General features: G+C 34.9%; 1 protein-coding gene across 2 annotated transcripts in view; it reads right to left on the bottom strand.

Annotated features, from left to right (window-relative positions):
- The window catches only part of gucy1a2 (guanylate cyclase 1, soluble, alpha 2), a 38,894-nt gene that overhangs the window by 4,483 nt on the left and 12,120 nt on the right, over window positions 1-22,291 (bottom strand). For both annotated transcript variants that reach the window (XM_058745225.1, XM_058745226.1), the window contains exons 5-7: window positions 11,500-11,655; window positions 9,994-10,323; window positions 6,431-6,574 (exon numbers count right to left, since the gene is read on the bottom strand). In XM_058745225.1, coding sequence (XP_058601208.1) covers window positions 6,431-6,574; window positions 9,994-10,323; window positions 11,500-11,655 — 630 coding nt within the window. The remainder of the gene's footprint in view (window positions 1-6,430; window positions 6,575-9,993; window positions 10,324-11,499; window positions 11,656-22,291) is intronic.

The raw sequence follows: 22,291 nt of genomic DNA, 5'->3' as shown, positions 1-22,291 counted from the left end.
TTGTTTCTAAACAAGTGGAATTTACTCATTTTTTTGTTTTGCAGATGTTTCTGCAAGTGAAATCCAATTTACTACTTAACTAAGTAAAAATTAATAATTAAATAAATATATACACACACACACCATTATATAATAAGAATACAATAGTTTTTTTTTAACAATAAAAAAAATAAAGGTAAAAAATATATTAAAATTTTAAAATAATACAATTGTGCTTTTAAATCAAAAATAATATTTGAATAATTATTTAATATTTTACATTTCCTAACATGTAAATGTGTTTTTCTTTTGCATGTTTTGCACTCAGATCTTTCAAGTAAATGTCACACATGGAATTAAGTAAAATCCAAATAAATAAATAAAAAGTCAAATTAAATAAAAATTAAAAGTATATATTAAAATATAACTGGTTAGTCAAATACAAATTTATTAAAAAATAAATAAACAAATAAATAACCAATGCAATTTTTAGACAAAATTAACTATTTGGAGGCATTTATTTTAGGCATTAATTTTTTTCAACTCAATCACTTCAGTGATGTTCAGAGATTTTATTAACGTGATGTAGTTAACTGTTATTGTGATATTTACAGTTACAGAGTGTATGTTTACTAAACAAAACTAGAAACACTATAGTTATCGTTAAACCATCCTACAACCAAACCAACCAAATCTTCAATGACACAAACTCAACACCAACATAAATGAACTTTAAATGTTAACAAGTCTTTACCTTGGCTCAAAACCACATAAAACAGCACTTAAATTAAACATTTATTCTCCCAAATCTGTCCTATGCAAAGCATACTGGGAGCTAAAAATCCACCCTTGAAGTTTCAGTATAGGGAACAAAAATGAATGAAATCCAAACGCAAATTAAGTCAATTACAATTTGACATATTTAGCGAACACAATAAAAATAAAGTTTATAAAATGTTCAGCAACTGTTACTTTAGCTCATTGTAATTAACGGAACAAGAAGAAATTTTTTTCCAGTGTAATAATGAATATTGGGTAAAAGTGTTTTATTTTATCAATATTTCTCAGTACTGAATGATATACATAGTCCAAATTTCTCTCAACACAAGCTCTTTTCCAAATCCTAGTGAACTGGCTACCTTTCAATGCAATTAAAATGAAAATACTTTAACCAATATTCATGCATTCTATGTAGAATTCATGCATATTACAGTATTAATTAGCTTAGCAACATCTCTATTGGAATTACATGCACTCTTTCATTTGCCACAATGCATTCTGGTATTGCCTTATGGCTAAAACAAGATATCTTATAAGGCTGAATCATTTCACAGCATCTCTTTTCAAACAGCTTTTGTGCCTCTGATGCCTTAAAATGCTATCAAGGTTTGTAAGAGAGCTAATATGTGCATCTGAGACTAGCTAACCAACCACACACACACACACACACACACACACACTAGCATCACCATAGCAACTCTAGAGAAGAGCCAATACTGTGAAGAGTGCAAGAAACACACACAACGAGTGCTGAAAAAGAATTCACGAGGGCAGCAGCATCTTTGACTGACAGCTGTCAATCAAACTCAGGGCAGAGCAGCACAGATCACACTTCTTATCTGCTTAATCGCCACGATCTAACGGCTCTAATGTCAATGGAAATGTTAGGTTAGGTTATTGTTGGAATAGTTCACCCAAAAATTTGCTGAATATATCCTCACCCTCAGGCCATCCAAGATGTAGATGAGTTTGTTTCTTCATCAGATTTGGAGAAAAGTAGCATTGCATCAGTGTCTCAGCAATGGATGCTCAGCAGTGAATGGGTGCCGTCAGAATGAGAGTCCAAACAGCTGATAAAAACATCACAATAATCCACACCACTCCAGTCCATCAGTTAACATCTGGAGAAGACAAAAGCTGAAACAAATCGTTTTTAACTTCAAATCGTTGATTCCAACGAGTCCATAATTCCTAATAATGCTTCCTCCAGCAAAAAAGTCAATCTCCTGTTGTCTCTCACATCAAAATCCACTCACATATTTTGTTCAGAGCTGTTTTGGATTGTAAACGGTGCTTGATCTGTGCAGATTTCTCTCCTGATTCACACCAGACTACTTTCTTACTGGAGGAAGCGTTATTATGGATTATGCACTCGGATTTTAGTTCAAATGTCTTAATGATGGATTTGTGTCTTACAAACACGCAGCTTTTGTCTTCTCAAGACATTAACTGATGGACTGCTTGTGGATTATTGTGATGTTTTTATCAGCTGTTTGGACTCTCATTCTGACGGCACCCATTCACTCCAGAACATCCATTGCTGAGACACTGATGCAATGCTACATTTCTCCAAATCTGATGAAGAAACAAACAAACTCGTCTGCATCTCAGATGGCCTGAGAGTTAGTAAATGTTCATAAATTTTTCCTTTTTGGATGAACTGTTCCTCAAGTGACTCAACCGTGGCTTTAGACACGAGAATCACACACACAGCTGTAAGCAGCACAGAGGTGGTGATCACTGTTACGTGATCTGAACCGAACTGCTCATAAACAGCGGTGTTATGGAAAGGGCATCTTATTACTGCCGCTCTCGTGTCACGGAGAGTCCACAAATATACACACACACTCACATTTAATGATGATGCACGGTCGCCCACGGCAATGACCCTGATATTATTCATGGCCTTGTTGTCATGCTGACAGTGCTGTCAATCACACAACAGACTAGACTACAACGCAGTCTCTCAGGAATACTAATCTGAGCTCTATGGAGTCAATATAATGCCGCATATATATGCAAAAGAAAATTAAGTTTTGCAAAAGAAAATGAAGTATTGCAAGAAGAAAATAAGTTTTGCAAAGAAAAATAAAGAATTGGAAAATATAAATAAAACAGAGCAAAAGCAATGATTTTGCAATACATATTTTCCATGGCCATATCTACTAATTTATTTGCAATGCAGCTTTTATTTTGCGTTTCAGTCAAGTTTGAGCTTGCGATACCGTTTTCCCCTATGCGCGTCTCACTTTGTGGCGCTGTTTTGACATGGGGGTGGAGTCAGGGGACGGGGGCGTGTCCAACAGGCCTGGGCATGCCTCCCTGGAAGTGACGTCATCGGCCCGAGACGCAGATCACAGCTGATCCAGGCACCGTCATTGAGCAGAGGCATGCGGCCGGATCGTTTCCTTTTATTCACTAGCTTTAAAACATGCATGTTTTCATTTTATTAACAAATGTATATGTGTATTAGCAGCGTTTGCTCAAGTTAAAGAAGTTGTTAATATGAACATCTGCTGTTTATTTCTCTCAATGTGTGCACACTTTAGCATTAAAATGTGTATTGTTTCATTTGGTTAACTAAATGTGCATTAATAGTGCTTGTTTACATTAGTTCAGAGTTACTGCTAGTTTTAATGTAAAAGAATGCAATTAACTTCATAAACTATACATCAATAAAAAGGTCTAAGACTCAAGCTTCATATCCATCTCGACTTCATTTTTCATTTCGTGGGAACGTCGTGGGAACGTGATAATACTGTACATCGTGGCCATGAGTTTAATCATGCATAAACAAACCCGCGTGACCATAGCAACCTGGGATTATCAGAGACTGATCAAATATATTTATCCATCCCACAGTCCGTTGATCGTGTCTTTTTATGTAATATATGTGTATATTAGGCTATTATTATTATTATTATTATTATTATACAGCCCTGAACGTTAAGAGATCGAAATGAAGGGAAAATAAATCATATAGCCTACATTAACAACGAATATAAAAATATTACCAATACTAATAAAATACATGGACTTACAAGACTTGTGGGATGGATAAAATGTTTTCTTGTCGGCCTATTTTATTATACTTTATGTAACATTTATTCATAATGTTGTCTACATCGCGTGCAATACAGTCCGGTACGTAGCCTATGGTTAACACTTCAACCACCAGAGGTCGCTGTATACCTAAAAGCGCCAGCGGGTCAAATTTACCCATGCCATGACTACTGTTTTGATATGGCTAAAAACGTAGTATGTCACTGTATTATGTCATTTCTTAATTTATGCCAGGAGTTATGTAAATGAAAAACGAAGTCGAGATGGATATGAAGCTTGAGTCTTAGACCTTTTTAATGATGTATAGTTTGTGAAGTTAATTGCATTCTTTTACATTAAAACTAGCAGTAACTCTGAACTAATGTAAACAAGCACTATTAATGCACATTTAGTTAACCAAATGAAACAATACACATTTTAATGCTAAAGTGTGCACACATTGAGAGAAATAAACAGCAGATGTTCATATTAACAACTTCTTTAACTTGAGCAAACGCTGCTAATACACATATACATTTGTTAATAAAATGAAAACATGCATGTTTTAAAGCTAGTGAATAAAAGGAAACGATCCGCCCGCATGCCTCTGCTCAGTGAAGGTGCCAGGATCAGCTGTGATCTGCGTCTCGGGCCGATGACGTCACTTCCAGGGAGGCATGCCCAGGCCTGTTGGACACGCCCCCGTCCCCTGACTCCACCCCCATGTCAAAACAGCGCCACAAAGTGAGACACGCAGAAACGTGAAGCGCAAAGGGAAAACGGTATCGCAAGCTCAAACTTGACTGGCTGCATTGCAAATAAATTAGTAGATATGGCCATGGAAAATATGTATTGCAAAATCATTGCTTTTGCTCTGTTTTATTTATATTTTGCAATTCTTTATTTTTGTTTGCAAAACTTATTTTCTTCTTGCAATACTTCATTTTCTTTTGCAAAACTTTATTTTCTTTTGCATATATATGCGGCATTAAATTGACTCCATAGAGCTCTTTCATTGTATTTTGTATATTCCAATAAAAAATACTAATGTGTGCGCCTGTGTTATTTTACTGTCACTGATGTACTATTATAGTTTTCCTTAATATTTTGAATTAGGTTTTATTTTTGGATTTTCTGTATTTTTACATTTATTTTAACAGTTTAGTAATTTTGTAGTTTTTGTTATTTTTACTAGTTTTTTTTTTTTTTAAGGGGTGGTTGACTGTGTTTATGGGGTGCAGTCTAATGTGTGTTAATGCTTCGTTTGTTAAAAAACTCATTATTTTTCACATAATTTACCTTTATTCCACACCGCTCTGTCCCTTCTCCTCTAAACGCGCTGATCATTTCCCGGTTTTATGAGGCCCCTCCCTCAGAAATACACGATGGGCTCTGATTGGTTAGCTGGCCCAATGTGTCATGATTGGCTAAACCGTCTCTAGAGCGCGTCTGAACGCCCCGCCCCTTACCTCAGCGGCATGAGCTCCAGTTGTATTGTAAACAATGGCGTCGTCTATATTGCTTATCAGTGTGAGCCCGATTGAGACGCAGAGGATATTAGTGAAGAGCATCGCGCAGAACCTGTACAAGCACGGCGTTTAATGGTATATTTTTTTGTTTGTTGTTGTCTCATACTTTTAGATATGCTGTTATTTGTAAATGCTACTGTTTTTACTTCAAATAACTTGTTTTTCTGTGGTTTTAGTTTTACTTTATACACACACACTTTTAATTTACATTTCATTTGCAGAGTCATATTCCACAATCATTCAGTTTTATTAAACAAACACAATCATTGCTGCAGTCATTTCAATACAGACGTGACACAACATGCCCAGAGATGCTTCTATACACTCACGCGCACACACACACACACACACAAAGCCTCTCAGACGCAGCGATTGGCTCGTTGACTCCCTCTAAATGGGAGAAAACAGAAACAATCTAACAATCAATTAGCGGCAAGCACTTGGAGTGTTCCGCCGTCTCCATGGCAACCAGATTCCATGCTCTCACTCCGTCTCTACGGTGAGTCCAGTGCAGTCGATGGAGCTGTTAAACACAAGATCCTTAACACAACCCCACATACAATTGTCTCGTTGCGAGCAACATTAAACCGCCGCTCCGCCATCAACGCATGATGAACAAAAGCTACAGACAAATGGGATTCAAATCCCTGAATCCACACCAGCTCTGTTACATTTTGATCACATGGCCACGGCCGCCCATCGTTAGGTTTAATTTAGCAAGTGGTGTGCAGTCATAAGAAATTTTACATATAATTTTCATATATTTATTTAATATGTATTTATTTATTTATTTATTTTACATTTTCTTATTAATATATTTTTTATATAAATTTTTTATATATTTACATTTGCAATTTTAATTCTATTTTAATACAATATAATGCCTAAATTTTGGCTGTTTGATCAAATTAGTAGATATGGCCAAGTCAAGTGCTTTGCATTCTGGGATACAGTATCCCACCCAGTGTGAGCTGGCATTGCACTGCACATTTTTGCAAATATTATATCGCAAATAAGTAGCAGTAGGCATTTTAATGTAAAATTGCACGCTATACTGCAAAAAAATAGTACAGCAGTTCCAAACAAAACCTCTAACTCACCTTGATTGGCTTCCCGTCGGGCGTCAGCACTTCCTCCGACAGCTCAATCATCTTCAGTGCCATGAGTGCGATTGGCTTAGCATGGCTGTCAATCTTCCTGTGGAGTCCGCCTGCCACACAGTACGCATCGCCGATAGTCTCGATCTGTGGAGAAGAGAGCGTTTACTGTATTTCTGTAAGCAGCAATCCAGAATGCCTTATTATTTAATATCTGATGTTATCATTACATCATCTTGTTTCATGCAAAATATATATTTCTTTCTTTGATTTAGGGTGAAATGTGACCCAGATGTGTCTTTGTGAGATTCACCCTGTCTCGCGCACACACACACACACACGAGTGCAGATTTAGGCTCTTGACGCTCACAGGCGGCTGCAGTCAGAATATAAACGCTCTCTGATGAATAACACTTAACACAAAGCAGGTGAGGGACACATGAATATGAATCTGTCTCTCTCTGGAGACGCACTGATGCCAGCACAGCAGACCGCATTTACATACAGCCTTCAGAAACACACAAACAGTGTGTGTGTGTGTGTGTGTGTGTGAGTGAGAGGATCAGAGCTGGCATCAGCAGTTCTCACACACACACACACACACACACACACACTTTTATTTGTGGTAATGGAGGGCCACCGTTTATAATGCCAATCTATTGATATAAACTCACTAAGTGCCTTTTCATTGAACACATCGGTCCACAATGTGTGTGTGTGTGTTTAAAGATCAGCTTGTAAAGTTAAAAGGTTTTAAATGCTGATGGCCACTCAGAACAGTACTTTAATATAGAGCAGTATATTTAAACCAGTCAAGAACATTTCACGGTCATATTTCACCCACACAAAATCAAAGCAGTTTAAGAAAAAAATCCTAAAATAGACTTCATTTAAAATATGTGACCTGTGCTGAGTCTCAATGAGCAAAAATGAGTTATTTTTTGTTATCACAATCTCAATTAAAAGACCTTCAAAATGATGTATGATTTGTTGGAATCGGACGAAAAATGACTACATCCATTTGAAGTCCCAAAGCAAAATCACCTAGCAACGTTGCATCTTTTCCTCCAATTCATTTCTCAATAATAATTACTATATTAGCCTAATAATCACAATATAGGTTTTTTTATTTTATCTTTGTTATTATAAATAACAATAAATCAGTAGAACATATAGCCTATAAAAAAGAAACAAATAATGCATTACCTTTTTCATTTTACATCTAAATAAAAGCATTCCAGTAAAAAAAATAAAAAAAATAATCAAATGTAAAAATCCCTTTAGTGTATTCATTACAAATAAACTGATTATTAAAACTACAGAGAGCAGCGAGTGATTCCCTCTTTTCTTTTATTGTTAGATTAACATTAATGAGATAGACGGCCTCTGACTTCGGATGTCAGTCAGCGAGCGGAGAAAAGATACTCCTCTCAGAAAACCTACAAATAAAGATCATTTTAGATGTTTAATTACTATTAGGAGCATTGGGATCACTAGAGAAGGGCTTAATGACCTCATTTTTGTGAAAACCTCAAATTTCACTAAAATCAAAATTTTTCACTTTGTTTGCCTGGTGTTGCTATGCAGTTGCTAAGGTGTTAATAGGTGATTTCAGGTGTTCAGGGTGGTTTCTAGGAGGTTGCTATGCAGTGTCAAGGTGTTGCTATGCAGTTGCTAAGGTCTTACTAGCTGGTTTCTATGCAATTGCTAGGGTGTTCAGGGTGGTTCCTAGGAGATTGCTTTGCAGTTGCTAGGGTGTTGCTATGCAGTTACTAGGTGGTTGCTAAGGTGTCCAAGATGGTTTCTATAAAGTGGTTTCTATGTGATTGCTAGGGTGTTCATGATGATTTCTAAGAGGTTTCTATGCAGTTGCTACGATGTTGCTATGCAGTTACTAGGTGGTTTCTATGCGGTCGATAAGCACTCAAAGTGGTTTCTAGGAAATTGGTTTCTAGGAGGTTGCTATGCAGTGCCAAGGTGTTGCTATGCAGTTGCTAAGGTCTTACTAGCTGGTTTCTATGCAATTGCTAGTGTGTTCAGGGTGTTTCTAGGAGGTTACTATTCCGTTTTTAAGGTGTTCCTACGCAGTTGCTAAGCTGTTACTAGGTGGTTTCTCTGAAGTTTCTATGGTGTTCAGAGTTTTCCTTGGAAGTTGGATTTATGCCATTGTTAGGGTGTTCAATGTGGTTTCTAGGAGGTTGGTATGCAGTTACTAGGTGGTTTCTATGCAGTTGCTAAGGAGTTGCTAGGTGGTTTCTCTGCAGTTGCTATGGTGTTCAGAATAGTTTCTAGACAGTTGGTTTATGCAATTGTTAGGGTGTTCAATGTGGTTTCTAGGTTGCTATTTAGTTGTTCGGGTGTTGCTATGCAGTTGCTAAGGTGTTACTCTGTGGTTTCTATATGATTACTAAGGTGTTCAAGGTGGTTTCTAGGAGGTTGCTATGCAGTTGCTAAGTTGTTACTAGGTGGTTTCTATGTGTTTGCTAGGGTGTTCAGGGTGGTTTCTAGAAGGTTACTATTCAGTTTTTAAGGTGTTCCTATGCAGTTGCTAAGGTGTCACTAGGTGGTTTCTATGATAGGGTGTTCTAGGAGGTTTCTAGGTGGTTTCTAAAGTGTTCAGGGTGGTTTCTAGAAAGTTGGCTTCTATGTGATTACTAGGATTTTCAGGGTTGTTATGCAGTTGCCAAGGTGTTGCTATGCAGTTGCTAAGGTCTTACTAGCTGGTTTCTATGCAATTGCTAGTGTGTTCAGGGTGTTCTAGGAGGTTACTATTCCGTTTTAAGGTGTTCCACGCAGTTGCTAAGCTGTTACTAGGTGGTTTCTCTGAAGTTTCTATGGTGTTCAGAGTTTTCCTTGGAAGTTGGATTTATGCCATTGTTAGGGTGTTCAATGTGGTTTCTAGGAGGTTGGTATGCAGTTACTAGGTGGTTTCTATGCAGTTGCTAAGGAGTTGCTAGGTGGTTTCTCTGCAGTTGCTATGGTGTTCAGAATAGTTTCTAGACAGTTGGTTTATGCAATTGTTAGGGTGTTCAATGTGGTTTCTAGGTTGCTATTTAGTTGTTCGGGTGTTGCTATGCAGTTGCTAAGGTGTTACTCTGTGGTTTCTATATGATTACTAAGGTGTTCAAGGTGGTTTCTAGGAGGTTGCTATGCAGTTGCTAAGTTGTTACTAGGTGGTTTCTATGTGTTTGCTAGGGTGTTCAGGGTGGTTTCTAGAAGGTTACTATTCAGTTTTTAAGGTGTTCCTATGCAGTTGCTAAGGTGTCACTAGGTGGTTTCTATGATAGGGTGTTCTAGGAGGTTTCTAGGTGGTTTCTAAAGTGTTCAGGGTGGTTTCTAGAAAGTTGGCTTCTATGTGATTACTAGGATTTTCAGGGTTGTTATGCAGTTGCTAGGGTGTTGCTATGCAGTTGCTAAGATGTTACTAGGTGGTTTATATGCAGTTGGTAAGGTGCTAGTAGGTGATTTCTATGTTGTTGCTTAGATGTTTAAGATGGCTTCTAGGAAGTTGGTTGCTAAAGGGTCCATGTTAAAAGTGATGTATGGAGTGTGACAGATAGCTTTACCTTATAGACGTCCAGGATGCCGCACTGGTAGTCGAAGCGCGTGTAGAGTTCGTTCAGCATGCTGATGACCTGCATTGGCGTGCACTGCGCACACACGGCCGTGAAGCCCACGATGTCAGAGAACAGCATGGTGACGTCATCAAACTTCTTGGCTTGAACCGGAAGGCCCTGCCAGAGTCTCTGAGCCACATCGCCGGGAAAGATGGAGTAGAGCAGGTCAACAGTTCTGTGCTTCTCCTCCTCTAAAGCCTGATGGGTTTTCTCCAGGGTGGCTTTGAGTTTATCCATGCGCTTCTTCAGCCCATCCTGAGCTTTGGCCTGTTCGCCAACCTACAGAAATGATCAGATAAGAATTGTGGCAGGTAACGTCCAGTAGTGTTATTTTTGTATTATTTATAAACTATTAGAGTACTTAATATTTTTAATTAGCTTTTATTTTCATATTTTCAGTTTTCATTTAAATTTTAGTTTTAGTTATTTAGGTTTTTTAAAAATCATTTTATGATTTAAAAAAAAATTATATTTAACTTTCATTTATTTTTATTTCAATGTAAGTTTTAGAAATTTTAATGTAAATAAAATGAATCTAAATATAAATATTTAAATATTATAAAACCAAAATGATAGTTATAAAACCAAAACTAATTAAAATGATGAAACTGTTTTTATATTTCTATTAATCTTTATTTTTATTTTTATTTTACTAAAACTTTAGTTAAAGTTTTAGTAATTCTGTTATGTGTATATAAAGTATATTTATTATTCTATTATTTACAAAAACTAAAACTGAAATAAAATGAAGATAAATATAAAAACTGTTTTAATATTTATTTTAGCTTTATATTTAATTCAGTTTTATTTTTATTTTATGACAAAACATTAGTTTTTACTATTTCTATCTCACATTCATTTATTTTTTTAACCTGTTTTAGTTTTAGTAATTTTAGAACTTCAATTGCAGTTAATTGCCAAAGCAATTTTTTTATGTAAAGTTTTTAATCTAATATTTTTATTTCAGCTTTATGTCAGTTATTAATTTTTTTTTAAAATATAATTTTAGATTTACACTGAAAAAGATTATTTTGTAAAGTTGTAAATAAAATTTACATAGTTTCTAATTATTGGGGTATGTTTAATGAGACAATATGTTTTACAAGAAAACACAATTTAAGAGTTTCTATTTCAAAATTTCACTTTTAAATCGATGTGTTGCTTGCCGTTTGTAATGAATTGTAAAATCTACTAGCAATTTCTAAATGTAAATTATTTCTACAACACTGACATTCTGAACCAGAAATATCCTTTTCATAATAAGCGATGAGAGGCAGCTTTTACCATAGTTAAGGGGTGTAATAAAGTATGATATGAAGTCAAAACAATAAATAATTATATTTATTAATAGTAATATTTACAATTGTTCCATCAAGTCACAGTTAATTTGCCAAACTCTTTTCTGTTTACGACAAACTCATTGAAAACCTAATGATGTTTGATTGACACACCCACCAGAATGACATCACGTGTGGCATCATGAATAGGGATGTCAGACAGATGTAAGCCCCGCCCCATGAGCTCCTCCAGCCTATCGACACGCGGCGAGCCCAGGAACATGATGGAGTTGGATTCCGGGAGGTGAAGCATCTGACCTTTGAGCTCCATCACCTGAAACACACACACACACACACACACACACACACACAGACGAAAGTAAAGCACTGAAATGGAAAAGCAAATATGCATATCATATTACAAATTCAATTTATTGGTCGGGAATTAATATTAATGCAATAAGCCCGACGTGTTTGTGTTGCCATGAAGATGCACTCACATGAATATGTTTACATGCTTGTCAAGAAAAACAACAAAGCATATCGGATTTTAGCGTCATACATTTCAAACACACACACACACACACACACACACTAGATCTCATCACATCACATCACTCGAGGAGAGAGACAGATTTAGTGAGAGAGGCTGTTCTTTTATTAGGATTTGGTTGCTATGGTGGAATTATTGAGCAAGTATTCAATGCTCTCTGTTTTCAATGTTTTAGGAGAATATATCTAGAATATGCAATGAATCCACGTTTGTTAGGAGAATGCATTTTATTTCAGCATGTATTTCGTCTGGCAGAGTTTGTGCTCCAGACATGAAGGATTCATGGTACTTTAAGTGATCGGATGTACCATTTTCATCTGCTGGACCAGAAAACATATTATATATATACACACACAGTGGGGCAAAAAAGTATTTAGTCAGCCACCAATTGTGCAAGTTCTCCCACTTAAAACGATGAGAGAGGCCTGTAATTTTCATCATAGGTATACCTCAACTATGAGAGACAAAATGAGAAAAAAAAAAATCCAGAAAATCACATTGTAGGATTTTTAAAGAATTTATTTGCAAATTATGGTGGAAAATAAGTATTTGGTCAATAACAAAATTTCATCTCAATACTTTGTTATATACCCTTTGTTGGCAATGACAGAGGTCAAACGTTTTCTGTACGTCTTCACCAGGTTTTCACACACTGTTGCTGGTATTTTGGCCCATTCCTCCATGCAGATCTCCTCTAGAGCAGTAATGTTTTGGGGCTGTCGCTGGGCAACACGGACTTTCAACTCCCTCCAAAGATTTTCGATGTGGTTGAGATCTGGAGACTGGCTAGGCCACTCCAGGACCTTGAAATGCTTCTTACGAAGCCACTCCTTCGTTGCCCGGGCGATGTGTTTGGGATCATTGTCATGCTGAAAGACCCAGCCACGTTTCATCTTCAATGCCCTTGCTGACGGAAGGAGGTTTTCACTCAAAATCTCACGATACATGGCCCCATTCATTCTTTCGTTTACACGGATCAGTCGTCCTGGTCCCTTTGCAGAAAATCAGCCCCAAAGCATGATGTTTCCACCCCCATGCTTCACAGTAGGTATGGTGTTCTTTGGACGCAACTCAGCATTCTTTCTCCTCCAAACACGACAAGTTGAGTTTTAACCAAAACGTTCTATTTTGGTTTCATCTGACCAGATGACATTCTCCCAATCCTCTTCTGGATCATCCAAATGCTCTCTAGCAGACTTCAGACGGGCCGGACATGTACTGGCTTAAGCAGGGGGACACATCTGGCACTGCAGGATTTGAGTCCCTGGCGGCGCAGTGTGTTACTGATGGTAGCCTTTGTTATTTTGGTCCCAGCTCTCTGCAGGTCATTCACTAGGTCCCCCCGTGTGGTTCTGGGATTTTTTCTCACAGTTCTTGTGATCATTTTGACCCCACGGGGTGAGATCTTGCGTGGAGCCCCAGATCGAGGGAGATTATCAGTGGTCTTGTATGTCTTCCATTTTCTAATAATTGCTCCCACAGTTGATTTCTTCACACCAAGCTGCTTACCTATTGCAGATTCAGTCTTCCCAGCCTGGTGCAGGTCTACAATTTTGTTTCTGGTGTCCTTTGACAGCTCTTTGGTCTTGGCCATGGTGGAGTTTGGAGTTGGACTGTTTGAGGTTGTGGACAGGTGTCTTTTATACTGATAACGAGTTCAAACAGATGCCATTAATACAGGTAACGAGTGGAGGACAGAGGAGCCTCTTAAAGAAGAAGTTACAGGTCTGTGAGAGCCAGAAATCTTGCTTGTTTGTAGGTGACCAAATACTTATTTTACAGAGGAATTTACCAATTAATTCTTTAAAAATCCTACAATGTGATTTTCTGGATTTTTTTTTCTGGATTTTGTCTCTCATAGTTGAGGTATACCTATGATGAAAATTACAGGCCTCTCTCATCTTTTTAAGTGGGAGAACTTGCACAATTGGTGGCTGACTAAATACTTTTTTGCCCCACTGTATATATTTATATACAGAAGATCACAGTGATTTGAATATTCAGGATTCTTTTTTTTTTTACTTGAACCAGAAAAAAAACACACACCCAGCAACCATTAAAAACACCCTAGCCACTACCTAGCAACGCCTAACATATCCCTCTGTGATATATTACTTATATTATTACTAATATTTTGTTATTAGATTTTATATTTATATTTTCAGTTTTCATTTTAATTTCAGTTTATGTTTTAGTAATTTTGTTATGTTATTTTGTCATGACTTTATGTAAATAAAAATATATTAATACTGAATATAAATATTAAGAAGTTCAAATTTGTCCATTTTCCACATTCATTTTAAAATTTAATTTAAAAATAAAGTTGTAGTAATTTTGTTGTATTTTTGTCACATTTATTAGGTTGTTTTTGTTGTTTATACAGTTTTTATAATTTTTTTTTATTTCAGCTTTAGTTTTTAATACATCAAGTTAAAAAATGAAAATTAGAAATGTTTCCAAGGCAACTAACTGAAATAAAATAAGTCTGAAGTTGAAGTACTAAAATTAAAAAAACAAAACAAATAAATACAAATAATATAAATATTATTACAATAAAATAAACATTCACTGAAACAAACTGTAATCAACTATATAAAAGCGACAGCAAAGTATATTTCAACATTTCTCATTTTCATCCAGTTTAACTTGATGTACTAAAATAACTAAAACCTAAAAATTTATAATAAAATTAATAAAAATAAAAATAAATAAAACCAAGAAAATATATGTAGACATCTAAAAACATTAAATTTGAGTAAATTTGTTGTTCTTTTGTTATTTTTTATTAGTTTTTTCTAAATATTTCTATTTAGCTTTACTTTTAAGTTTAGCAAATTTATGTAAATAAAGAAATACACTGAAGCTAAAAGTAATAAAAAACTAATGCAAATGACAAAACATAATTATTAGTTTATATATATATATATATATATATATATATAGATAGATAGATAGATAGACAGATAGATAAATAGATATACATATACACACACATACACATTTCCAGCTTTCAGTTATAGTTTTAGTCATTTTAGTACTTGAACTTAAACTTCTTTCACAGGACGCTGCAAAGATTGCGCTCATCACGGCCTGTGGTTCGTTACGTAACAGGACAGAGATATCGAATTCACACACCGTCTGCTTGTTCACATGCTCTGATGAAGGAAAAAGAGAATTTCAGGTGTGAACGGAAAGTTCATTACGATGAAGTGTGTGTATATTTACGATCATGCGTGTGTGTGTGTGTGTGTTTCCTCGCCTCGGTCCCGGCTATATAGATGTATTATGCAGAGATGGAGAATTCTGCTTAAATAATGCAGTGTGCTGCAAGACTGGGCCGTGTGTGTGTGTGTGTGTGAGAGAGAGAGACTGTACACTTCTGTACTCAGTCTCATCACTCTGAAAGTTCCCTGTTTCTATGGCGATAACAGGACTGTGAACCCGACCCATTGCACAATCATCCAGCAGATGCACATACTTGTATACCATACAGTTCTGCTTTCATGTTTCAAGTGTTCATGTCTACACACACACACACACACACACGCGCGCATCTCTTAGAGGTCTCCATGGCAACCTTGTAAATTAGTAAATTTCTAATTCACAGTGACACACCTCTAAATGCCTGATGCGTGTGTGTGCGTGCGTGCGTGTTTGTATTAGACACACTCTCAATTTCATTTAGTTTACCTTGATGTACTAAAAACTAAAACTGAAAAAAGAGAACTATTTAGACAACAAAAAAAAAACTAATAAAAAACTTACTAAAACATTAATTAAATTTAAAAAGAAAACAAAATTGAACTCTAAAATTAAAAGAACTCTAAATATTAAAGAAACCTATTATAGGATCTCAATTATACTAAAACGACACTGAATAGAAACATTGAAAAAAAGCACAAAATTACTGAAACTTAAATGAAAATGGAATACATAAAAATAAAAGCTAATTCAAACTATTAATAAATGCAATAATATATAAATAATACTATTATAACACTTATCACGGTTGACCTAGTACTAGTTTCACATTGACATGCTGCAACAATTTAGTGATTTTATAAGGATACTAGGTTAGAGATACTGAACACATACTAAACTGCTGTCTTTACCAGCCACAACCCACACTCAGAGTAAATACTAACCGCTGTACTGAACCATAACTTACTGCATAAGCCCTTAACAGCTGGAACAGCACAAATCAAACGCGCATGCTGACTTTAGTAAATAAGGCACAATCCATGTAACTCTGATTTACATAGAAATGAAGAATTTAAAATGTATGACATAGATTAAGCAGAAATGCAGGCAGTTTGCGATTAAGATGCAGATTTTTACATGCAAAAGTAGCAAGACTGTTAAAGGATTTCGCCCCACAGAGTAACAAACCCATTACAGCACAAACACTGAAGGTCTAAGTGAAGCAGCTGCTGATCTCGGCCTCCTGCGACGAGAGAGTTTGAGCACAGCAGAATCCTGCAGGAACCGTCCTGGCTAGAGTTCAAGCTTCACTGCGGTGGAACCGTTTATAGAACGATACAATAAATATATAATCAGCCCTGAGATACAGACATATGCTTCCTCGGGCTTCACAGAAACACAGGTTTCCATAACAAACCGTTCAGGATCGATCACTCTACACATCTTCATCATCAGTCGGATCTAAAGATGTGAACACAAGCAGAACATAAGATGAAAAGCTCTCTCTCTAAAGCAGTCCATATCTATCCCTTTCTATTTGTTGAAATTCAATAAAAGTTTCTCACGCCGGAGTACAGCTGTGCGTCATTCAGAATTGACTTTTAAAATCCTGAGTTTAAATTGTATTTGCATTGAGGCAGAAAAGAGGATGCAGAACTGCAGCTTGAGTTTAATGAAGTAGATTAAAATTAAATTAAATTTACGCTTTTACAGTACAAGCAAAGTGTGTCATAACAAACACTGAATGTTGGGTCAAAAAGACATTGAAGAGTAAAAAACTAAAGAACAAAGTGATAAAAAAAAATAAGATAGAATGATAGATTAATGAATAGATGAAATGGATGGAACGATAGAATAAACAATGGATGGATGGATCAATGGATGGATGGAATGATGGATAGATTGACTGATAGATAGATAGATAGATGAATGGATGGATGGATGAATTGAATGAACAATGGATGGATGGATGGATGGAATGATAGAACAACAGAACAAACGATGGATGCATGGAATAATAGAATGAACAATGGATCAATGGATGGATGGATGGAGGGTCTGATGGGATGGATGGATGGATGGATGGATAGATGGATAGAGGGTCGGATTAGATGGAATGATAGAAGTTAGAATGATGGATGGATGGATGGATGGAACGAGAGAATGAACAATGGATGGATGGAATGATAAAACAATGGACGATGGATGGATGGAAGGATAGAATGAATGATGGATGGACTGATGGATTGATAAGATAGATGAATGGATGGACGGATGGATGCATGGAATGATAGAATGAACAATGGATCGATGGATGGATGGAAGGTCTGATGGGATGAATGGATGAAGGGTCAGGTTGGATAATGGAGGAATGGATGGATAGATGGAATGATAGAATGAACAATGGATCAATGGATGGATGGATGGAGGGTCAGATGGGATGGATGGATGGATGATGGATGATATAGGGTCGGATTGGATGGAATGATAGAAGTTAGAACAAAGGATGGATGGATGGATGGAACGAGAGAATGAACAATGGATGGATGGATGTATGGATGAAATGATAAAACAATGGATGATGGATGGATGGAGGCATAGAATGAATGATGGATGGATTGATTGATGGATGGACGGATGGATGGATTGATAGATAGATGAATAGATGAATGGAATGATCGAACGAATGATGGATGAAATGATAGAACGAAAAATGGATGATGGATGCATGGAAAAATAAAGTATGATAGACGGACAGAGGATGGATGAAAAAATAGATGGTAGCACACTTCATTACGTTGATTAATAAAATAATATTCACAACGAACAAGCTCTTGTTTTGGCTGTGAAATCTGTTGAGTGATTCAACAGTTTACTCACAACACTATTAAAGACGCTGCTAGTCTAGTGATGGAGATTATTTGTTGAATCAAACAATTCGACATCAATTCTCAATCAGCTTGTCTCTCTACAGGTGCAGAGATCAGACACGCTTCTGCCATTGACACCTGACTTTCATTTCATCATCTGTTCCTCTGTTTAATTATTTATCTTCTCTGTTAGCAAAGCCACCTTGATTCGAGCTTTCAAATGTAGCTGCGTTTTACATGACAAGACAACAAACGGCTTTCTGTGACACACGTTTACACACATCAGATCTGACGACACCATCCTTCAAAGAACAACAGATTAAAGAGAACGAGGGCTGAAGAGGAGAGCTTTAAAAAGACATTTGCACTCCAGAGCGCGACGAGGTGCTAATCAAGAGCGAGAGCGTTACAATTCATACTTCTGAATAAACACTCAACACAAGTTCTATCACCAGTGTTGGGGAAAGTTACTTTTTAAAGTAATGCATTACAATATTGTGTTACTCCATAAAAATTGTGTTACTTGGAAAGCAATGCATTATGTTACTATTGTGTTTTTGTCACCTGGGCTGAGCTTGCTTGTTTGTTTTTAATAATAAATTAACAAAAGAACACTAAAACCAAAACAAATTTTTTAACAAAAAAATGTAATATTTTAATTTACATTTGATATAACTGACTTTTTTAATCTGACCTCACTGTCACATACAGTACAGTTTGCATCTGCATCAGGCTTACTAAGTTAATTAAATCCAAAACAAAAAAAATTTAAAAAAAAAAAAAAAAAAACTGTTTTTTTTTAGAAATATTTTAATTTATATTTTATATAACTGACTATTTTAATTATATCAATACTTAATATTTACATTTTAAATATTTTTGTTAATTAAAAGAAAGCTAATAAGTAGAACCACTAACAAAAAAATTGTTGGAAATAAACAATAAACTAAAACTGAAATAAAAATCAGATACAGGGATAATAAATGTATGTATAATTAAATGATAAGTAATTAATAAATTATACCTAAATAGTAATATTTAAAAAGAACAAAAATTTAAAATTACATGAGCACAAAACAAAATGGCAAAAAATTAAACTAAATGAAATGCAAAATATTACAATTCAAAATATTAATAAGAAACTATAACAGTATATAAAATAATACTAAAATAACACTGATCTGAATTAATCTTGGTAAACATTAATTGAAAATCTGAAAATCTAATTGAAGCAGAGATGCACAATTCAGAAACAATATGGGCACCTTTTACATAGTATTTTTTAACATACAGTGAATTTAGATTTAGCATTATATCTGTTCTTGTACATTATTTAAGACAGATTTAGTTTTTGTTGCATCATACCAGGGTAATTATACTTAAACCTGTCAAAATATAAGACCATAAAAATTGGTCTTATTTTAAATAAAATGACATTAACTGAAATAAAATATAATTTAAATAATTAAATAATTATAAATAAATAATTAAAACACTTATTGTATTTCAGGTAGTTGCCAAGGCAACATTTTTCATTTTCATTTAGTTTAACTTGATGCACTGAAACAATAAATAAAGAAATAATTAAATAAATACATAATTAAATAAATTAAAATAAAGAAATAAAAAAATATATAACCGCACAACAAAACTATTAAAACTTCAGTTAAAATAAAAACAGAAAATATAAACGAATTAAATGTTCATATTATTGCACAATAAAAATATAAAACATAAAATAACATTAACAATACTATTACATTAACACTGAGAAATGCAATGTGATGTGATAAAACAAAACTCGAGCACTCCCATGATAATGAATGCAGCTGTCCACACCGTTGATTATAATCTATTTTTGTCGCATTGCATCACGCTCTTTAGTGCTGACACGGTGTTATGCTGTTTATTCATATTTGTTCACATTTATCATCCTCAGTCCAGTAAGCAGCTTCAGGACACACACACAGCTTGAAGAAAAGTGCTTTGTTCCTAAGTTTCTCCTAACACAATCACCACTGTACCCCAGAGCGAGGCACTGATGTCTCCAGCGGGACGGCCTGTTCCTGCCATCAGCACCCTGCAACTTACTCTGGGTAAAAATAAAAGCTGCTGCTAAATGACGTGGAACCGAGACGAAACTCTCAAATTCATCACTGAGCAAAGAGTTTCAGCTCTGATGTGACAGCAGGAAAAATGCTAAATGCGAATAATACAATGCAACCAGTCATGAACATGCATAGTTAGGATATCACAATAAAAAGACAGGATTTGTTGAAAAATGACATAAAAAATTGGAAGTCAGCTGAATTTAATGTATCCAGTACTTTCACAATTTTGTAAGGTATTTTTGACTCCTCTATAGAAAAAAAAAGCTGAAATAAACTTAAATGAATATTGTCAATTTCCCTGTTCATCCTGTGTCATGTTATACATTTTGTATATTATTACATACTCTATTAAGTTCATGGTTCAAAGTTTTTAAGGATTTCAAATAATCCATAAATCTAGGTTCTGATTAAAGAAAAAAAAAAAAAAAGGTTATAATTTCAGGTAATTGCCACGGCAACATTTCTAAAAAAAAAAAAAAAAAAAATTTAATTTAGTTTAACTTGATGTACTGACACAAAAACAAAAAAAGAAATAAAATAAAGATTAAATTAAAAATAATACAAACTAAATAGAGAAATAAAAAGACAAAAACGAACAACAAAACTACCAAGACTTCAATTCAATATACCTAAATTTAAAAACAAAGCAGAAAATATAAAACAAATACAAATGAATCCAAAATATTAATAAAATAAAAAATAAGTTTAAAAAACAAAACAAAATCACTAAAACATTAACTAAAATTTTAATTAAAACAGAAACTATAAAAATAAAAACTAATTTAAAATATTAATAAAAACTCTAATGGTATCTCAGGGATACTAATATAACATTTTGTCAACTTTATATATTATTGAATATTCTTTATTTATAATTACAATTGAACGTTTTTGATTCAATGACACTTAAATCTGGGTTTTGAAGCAAAACCAGTCTTGGTTCCCATTCATTTTCTCCATAGGGATTGCCAAGAAATTCTTCAATAAAGATTTTTTTTACATGTTTAAACATTTAGGTTTGCAGTGCGGATGTATTACGTATATCTATATTTAATGCTTTACAAACTACTGCTAAAAATCTATTTAGTGAAGTATCTTGATATCTCACGATTCGAACCAGCGAGCTTCCGGTTGCCAGCACTGAGCCTAAACACACAAACCGAATCTTCTCGCTTCATTATGGCAGGTGGTGTCTGCTCTATTCCCATTCTAGTTGTAAAACCCTGTGTGTTTGGTAAAGCTCCTCTCCAGGGTGAACCACATCAGACCATAAACTGCATCTCTGTCCAAATCATTTCATAATAATCTGCGCAGATTTAGGAAATAATCCTGCGGGTTTGGCAACAGCTTTCAGAGATGGCAAACTCTGTAATTAGGACACGTTCCCACTGTCTAACGCTGCCTTCAAGTCATGTCAGGACGATCGTATTTACGAGACGAGCGGACACGAACACCACCACAGTGTTGTAATTATTAGTGGGAGACCTGGGATTTTCTTCCAGCCAATTAAAGGATTATGAAGGAAGCTGATTTACATATGGGTCACTATAAATGCTGATTAGCTTTAATGCATTTTCACTGTTTCAAAACCACGAGAGCTGACTTTGATATATATTTTGTTGCACCAGTGCTAAAAAAAATATATTTTCATTTTAATTTTAGTTTAATTTTGGGTTTTTTTATGCGCTTTTGTCATTTTTTGCTTGGTTTTAATTTTTTTTTTTCCAGTTTGTAATTTTAGTACTTCAACTTATTTCATTTACCTGCCAAGGAAACATTTCAAAATGTACATTTAAGTTACGTTTTTCAGCTTTCAATATTTATATTTTACATCAGCTTTATTTCAATTAACAAAAAATGTTTTTAATAGTTTTCGTCAACAATAAAAGTGGACAGTAAAATAAATTCCCAGAAGGACTTGAAAGTGGCATAAGACACAACTATCAAATCTATTTTACAATTTGATAAAGCTATTTCTAATTTAAGTACCTATCATGTGTCTGGTATTTTCTGTTGGCTAGAATCTGAACCAACGAGGCCCAAATTGGGAATGAATCATTTTGGAGTCGGTTCCCTGTAATGAATCACTCAAACAGACTGCAAAATAGTCCGAATTCATATAAAATCATGTATTTTTTTAAATTACAGCTGACTTGTGACAAAAGCGGCTTTAAATCTTAAATTAGCTCAGTGTTGTTGGGTTAACAAAAAAATGAGAAACAAAGGGGTGTTTCA

This window comes from Onychostoma macrolepis, chromosome 15 (assembly GCF_012432095.1).
Source record: "Onychostoma macrolepis isolate SWU-2019 chromosome 15, ASM1243209v1, whole genome shotgun sequence".
NCBI lineage: Eukaryota > Metazoa > Chordata > Actinopteri > Cypriniformes > Cyprinidae > Onychostoma > Onychostoma macrolepis.
Note: the sequence above shows the minus strand (reverse complement) of the source record. Positions and strands in the feature narration are given on the sequence as shown.